The 7,139-nt window shown below is 27.1% G+C and overlaps 1 protein-coding gene across 1 annotated transcript; it reads right to left on the bottom strand.

The window, feature by feature from the left end:
* Positions 1-959: 959 nt before the first annotated feature.
* Positions 960-3,603, bottom strand: LOC124835762 (cytochrome P450 81E8-like). Its single transcript, XM_088101844.1, has 3 exons — positions 3,075-3,603; positions 2,105-2,471; positions 960-1,727 (listed from the first exon to the last, which is right to left on the bottom strand). Exons 1-3 carry the CDS (start codon positions 3,587-3,589, stop codon positions 1,104-1,106), a joined length of 1,506 nt encoding a protein of 501 aa, XP_087957970.1. The 5' UTR covers positions 3,590-3,603; the 3' UTR covers positions 960-1,103.
* Positions 3,604-7,139: the final 3,536 nt, after the last annotated feature.

Genomic DNA, 7,139 nt, shown 5'->3' with positions numbered 1-7,139 from the left:
AAATATACTTCCCGGTGCTGTTTTTGTTCTTAAAGAAAATTTTCCAATCACTTTTCAAAAACAATTTCATTGGCTTAACAATAAATAAAAGCACCGCATGACTCAACGTTGGCAAGGCAGCAACAGAAATTAATTTAGAGCCAAAACAATTCTTGAAAACAATACTAGCGTAAGTGATTTTTTTCTTCCAATGCATAAATTTTCAATCCAAATCTCAATGACCCAATCACTAAAAAATTCATGGATAGACATGGCAGCACATCTCACAAATACAAAAGGCAATGTTAGCACCCTCATAACAACAAACCTTTAGAATTATACAAAACAGACTCTAAACATACCTTTCCTTACCTCACAACCAATCAAAAAGTTCCAAATCTTCTAAGTTTTCCTAACAACTTGATTTCTAGATTTGAAGCAAAACTGTTCTTCTCTCAAACATCTCTCATTATTTTCTTTTAATGACTAGTATTTTCATTTTAACATAATATAAATAAGAGACATACTTGATGATATTAGGTTTATTGTGTGAAATGTAAAAGTTTATTGTTTTCATAATATATTAAAATAAAATTATCTTTATCTTAATTGATTATGATCAATTATTAGATAATATATTTTATTTTAATATCTTTCCACACATATTTTAATTAATATGTTAATTTCATTCTCCCCACTTTAACTAATTTTTTTCAATCACATGCACAAATTATTATAAATATTAGTGCACACCACATGCTCATAAAACAAATAATAAACATGTATTATGTATACAACAAGAATTTGACTAAAAATATATAAGAAAAAGCTTTAACCATCGCTATTATATATACTTCATTACGCTAATACTTATCTTTTATTATTTTAATTCATAATACTCTCAATAATTATTTTTCATAACACATACATGAGTAATCAAATGTTATAAAAAAAAAACTATTATATTAAAAAATATAAAGAAAGTAATAATTTATTGTAAAAGAAGAACTTAAAAGATATTACATGACATTCACTTCAACCCTTACAAAATTATTAAATAATGCTTACTGCATACATACTTATTCTCCATACGAACATGTTTATTATTTAAATAACGTCATAAATCAAGACATATTCTCAACTGACATATTCTCAACTGTTGGTGATTGACGGAGTAGGCACATAGCTTCCAATGGATTTTTTCTTGAAATAGTAATTCCATTTGCTTCGGACATATCAATTTCTTTCTTACCAATTCGTTTCCACTCAAAACATTGAAGTAATAAAGCTATGGATAAGCCAACTGTGCGTTGAGCCAAGTTTGATCCAGGGCAAGCCCTCCGTCCTAACCCAAATGAAAGTAACCTGTTTACTTCATTTTCGTTCTCAAACCTTTCAGGCTTAAAGTGTGTTGGATCACTCCACATTTTTGGATCCATATGGGCAGCCCAAGCATTCACCAACACAATTGTGTCTTTCGGGAGATTATATTTTCCTACAATGCAATCTTCTGAAGACAAATGTGGTGACCAAATTGGAGCAGCAGGATGCAATCGAAGTGTCTCGTAAACAATGCATTGAATGTAAGGAAGTTTTGACATGTCAGATTCCTCTACGAGACGATCTGATCCTACATGAGTGTCTATTTCATTTTTTGCCTTCTTTATAACTTCTGGATGGTTCAATAAATTAGCCATTGTCCATTCTAAAGTTAAAGCTGATGTATCTGTTCCGGCAAGTAGCAAGCTCTGTAAAAACAATAAAAAATAGTATCAATGCATAAACAGAAGGGAAAAATATCCTTCTTAATTTCTTTAAAATTAATTACTAGATAACCAAAAATTTTATTCTTTTGTTTTGAATCTAAACAAAATGGACGATAAATTTGTTACTGAAGTAAATATACTTCTTCTTTTTTTAATACACACAAAGGTTTTAAAGTTATCATTTAAAATTACACTTTAGATTAAGTGATGATGATTGACATACATATTGCACATTCACATATTTCTAGTAATTATTTGGATAACTATGTTCATCATGTTAATTTTATCACTTTCGAAAACAAAATAGTGATGTACACATAAAAATGAGAAACACCATATTTAAATAAATGATTAATTACCAGAGAAAGTCCTTTGATGATTTGGTCGGTATATTGTTCAGGTTGTGATCGTTGTAGAGTAAGAAGATGATCTATCATAGTATTTCCATTGTTTTTTCCATTACGATGCTCTTCGATGAGTTCTTGTAAGAATGCATCGGTTCTCTTACCAATTCCTTTTAGCTTCTTCTCCAAATTATCAAAATCAAACCATCTCACGAAAGGCAAGAAATCTCCACGATTATTCACTCCTGCTAATATCACTAACTCTTTGATGATTCCTTTGAATTCTTTTGCTTTTTCCACATCGCTCACATCACAATCGTCACCAAAAAGTCTTTTTCCAGACACGATTCTCATCATAGTGTTAAATGATGTCTCCATAAACCTTAATTACAAGATATTAACATTAAAAATAAAATAAAAAATACAGAACATGTTTTATTTAGTTACGTCAACTGTATAACCATCTCTTTCTTATTTATTTATTTATTCTATGTTTACCTTACTTCCTTATTCTCTTTGCATGGAGCACCCTTCAATGGTTTGGAAACATCATAAAAACACATTTTTCACATTACGACAACTCATTTATGTATCTGAAATAATTATATTGTGTATTATTTACAAGTGAGATTACTAAGTATTAAAAATTCCAGATAATATTTGTGTAACATCAGGAAACTTCAATCATGATCAATATAATTTACTTAAAATTATATTAGTAATAAAAAAACATTTTTATTTCTTAATTAGTGTTATAAGAATAGCAGTTTACACTTTCTGAAGACGCTATAAATTATATACAAAAAATGTTGAAAGGCATTTGTCGTCACTATATTTTTTTAATGTATAATTTTAGTTTATTTATTTCAAAATAAAAAATATTTAATCTCAAGTTCTTAGAATGGGCTATTTTATGTTGACTTCTATATAAGACTCTTTAACCATGTTACGTAAACAAAGTTTGTTTGACTTGATGAAAACTCACATGGCTTTTAGATCCACTTTGGTGAAGTGGTTCGATGAGAGGTTAGCGAGCTTTTGCACCAGCCTCATGATCTCGTCCCTTCGGACCTCGTAGAAGGAGTTTAAACGGTTCGTTGAGACAACCTCCAGCGACAAGATGCGACGGAGGTGGCGCCAGTGGTCGCCGTAGGAGGAGTGAAGGATGGTGCTGTTATTGTAGCTGATGTATTTGCCAAACAGAAAGTGAGGTCGGTTCGCCAACACGATGTCGTTTTTGGTGAAGCATTCTTGCACCGCGGATTGTGAACAAACGACGACAACGAGTCGGGAACCGAACCAGAGAGAGAAGACTGGACCGTATTTTTGCGACATTTGAGTGAATGTGCGATGGAAAGGCTGTTTGAGTTGGAAGAGATTTCCGATTATAGGGTAAGAAATTGGCCCTGGAGGAAGGTTTCTAAATGTTCTTGTTTGGAACAAGAGCTTAAGAGAAAAGAGAAAGAGCAGACTGAGCAAAGCAAAATACAACAGAGCCATGCTTGAAGATTTGCTTGTGCTGTTGATTGTTGGCTTTGATTGCCATGCATGTCTATTTATAAAGTCCTGAAAATGGTAAGCTGGACAAAAAGAAGTCAAGAAAAAATGGCGGGGCAATTGGTTGTTCAAAGTAGCTGGCAGAAAACAATCTCGAAATTGAATTTGGGGTCTTTTCGTAAATATGATTTTAATTGATTTTATAAAATAATTATACTGTCAGCACCAAGCCATACCGCCAGTTGGCTTGTAGTAATTGAGCGGGGTCTGGAGTGAGATTTCATTATTACCTTAGCCTGTGACATAATAATAGTATTTTAAAATATTGTTTCAGTACATGCAACCATAAATAGAATATTTAATGTTGGTAGTACCGGATGTTTATTATTTGTAGGTTCTGAATAGTTGATATTTTAATATCATTATACTATCCAAATTAGATACTTGTTACTTAAAAAAATAAAAATAATAATTTAATTTATATTTAATTTATATTTAATTTATATTTAATTTATATTTAATTTATATTTAATTTATATTTAATTTAATTTAAGTTAAAATAAAATTAATTTATATTTTTTAGATTAAATTCAATTAACATTAATCTATAGTTTATATTTTATTTTATTTATATTAAATTTTATATATTATTTTTAAATTTTATTTTAAAAATGAATAAAATATATATTTTTTAATATTTGTGAATATCCGCGAGTTTTAAAATATCCAGAAAATTTTTTGAAATAAATATTTGTAAGAGTAGTAAGTCATATTAGGATCGAGTTGCAGGTGAAGTTTTCATTTTTAAATCAGGTTGTGTGTAAACACTATCTGTATCTGACCATACTCGTTGTCATCTATAATGTTATACATTCATGAAGCCAACAACTTAATGATTTCAAAGAATTCAATATCTCAAAACTTGATTTCTATTTTCATCACCTCTATATAAGTTTAATTTTTCAAACAAAATTTTACTCCCAAGATCATCATTATTTAAGTACTTGATTACTGTATAAAATAAAGGCTTAATAGCCTCTTTTGTCTCCAATTTTGCTCGATTATGTCAATTTAGTTTCTGATTTTAAAAAAATATCAATTTGGTCCTCATTTAGTAATACTAATTTTACCTTTAATAAATATGTTTTTTTGGCTTTAATAATATATGTAACAATTCATTAGATCAATAGAATTCAAACAAAATGAATAAAAATAAAATTTTCTACTTTAATTATAATTATTTATTACATTAAAAATAAAATATATTAATGTTGATGGTACTAAATCGATTATTTATCTAAAAAAAATTATAATTACCATAATCAAATTTAAGTAACTTAAAGAAATTAAAATAAAATTATATTTAAATTTTAAAAACATAATTAAAAATACACTACTATATATATGTAGTCTTTCCACTACACACCATTTTTTCTTCCAACCTTAAGCTTCTTTTCAGGAAAAAAAGACACTACCATGGATTAGGAACTACCCCTGCAACCTTTTTTCCAATTTATTCTTCAAAATTAAATTTAAATTTTGTCACGATTCAATTTCCAACATTTCCAAGCATGAACTACAAAATTAATTTGAAAGAAATAGCACTGCATGTTACCATTTGCTTTTCCACGTTCGATTATTTTAAAAAAGAGACATGTGAACTTCAAATCACCAAATAACATTCATGGTTTTTGCTTTTCTCAACTTTCTTTTATGCTTTAAGACTTTTTTTTGTATGCTGCATAAAAAAGAAATCACTTTTTAAATATATTTATTCAATTTTTAAGTAATAAATATGATATTATATAGTTAAAAAAGTCCTGATCATGTTTCTAAACATAATCTAAAGACAAAAGAAAAGGACCTGCATATAGGCCTGACAAATACTGTTGTTTGCACAGAGGAGCAGAGGGGAGAGAAAAAAAATTAACGACATTTCTGTGTACTTAACGGAAGGGACTTGATTGAGACAAATTTTACTAAGTGGGAATACGACACTTTTTTAAAAGAAGGGACTTAATTGACACAACTCACCAAAAATTGGGACAAAATAAGCTATTAAACCAAAAATAAAACTATATCTTTACACATGTTATATTTCTTAAATCTTCGATTAAGAGGATCCATTGTTTGGTCTACAATATATAAAAAAATAATGGATCCTAAGGCTCAGCAAAGTTTGATTGTGTGTATTTAGGGTATATGAATTGTAATACCCTAAATACTTCATATTAATATATATTTTTTTCTTGATTTCTATCCTGACTTCTTTTTTATAGTTTTGAGGCTTTTAAAGAAACTCTCGTCCAATCTTCATTTTATTCTAACTACAATTTTATTTTTGTTTAATTTAATTTACAATGGTTAATTATTCAAACGAAATAATTAATTATAATAACTAAAAACCAAAATGAATTTGATAGAATGAGAAAATACAAAATAGCTACGTTGTAATACTCCAAAATAATCTTTAATTTTAGTGTTAAGATCTTACAATATCACAGTGAAGAATCACATATAATACTTGAGAATTTATATTTAATAATTTTTATATACCATCGTATCTATCTTTCATATATAATCAATTATCATATTCTTATACTTTCATTAATATAAAGGCTATGAGATTTTAAATTTAGAATATTATATACATTTTTAAAATAATAAGGAAATTTGTTTATCCTATCATTTATAATATAAACTGTAAATTTTTATTTTAATGCCACTCTAAAGTAAATAAAAGACACCTAAAGATAAGTAATAGTCATAAAAGAAAAAATATAAAAACTAATACTATAAAATAATATTATAAAAAAAAATGTAATTAAATAATATAATACCTTCTTTAATAATAAAATAATTACATTATAAAAATAAAAAAAGCTATAAACAAACTATGATAAATTAACTCATGCTAAAAAGTTCAGAATACATTATATTTTTTTATGAATTGGAATTCGTTTATATTCATAACTTTGAGACGCTAATTTTTTTCACGTGTCATGTTTTTCAGTCAAATATATAAACAACTCAAATATAATAATGAAATGTATTTGATACGATAAAAAAAATTAACAAAATTAAATTAAAATAACTATATTCATTATTTTTAAAGTTTGAAAACTAAAATATATTAAAGATTAAAGTTTCGGACAGAATTCTAATTTTAAAAAAACTAAGATTATATTTAACTTCAAAATTTTACAACCATTCACTAATGATGCGAGATACAGTGAAACGTAATCTATTTATTTACTGGTAATCTGTGTAGAATTTAAAGCTAACTATTTTTAAATAATATAAAAGTGTGTCTATACATTATTTTGAATATACATAAAAATTAGTTTTAATGTTTTATTTTACATTTTTAAACGAGTAAAGGAAAAAATAAATACATAAAAAAGGAAATCCCCATGAAATTTGGTGAATTTATTATAAGATAAAGGGACACGTGAAAGTAGAGTGTGTGAGGTGGAACTCAAAGAAAAATTATAAATAAAAAGAGTAGGCATCATTCGATTTGTCGATACAATAACTAGATAGAAAAGAAAAT

The sequence above is a fragment of the Vigna umbellata genome, chromosome 11 (assembly GCF_029865625.1).
Source record: "Vigna umbellata cultivar VRB3 chromosome 11, Vumbellata_1.0, whole genome shotgun sequence".
Lineage (NCBI taxonomy): Eukaryota > Viridiplantae > Streptophyta > Magnoliopsida > Fabales > Fabaceae > Vigna > Vigna umbellata.
Note: the sequence above shows the minus strand (reverse complement) of the source record. Positions and strands in the feature narration are given on the sequence as shown.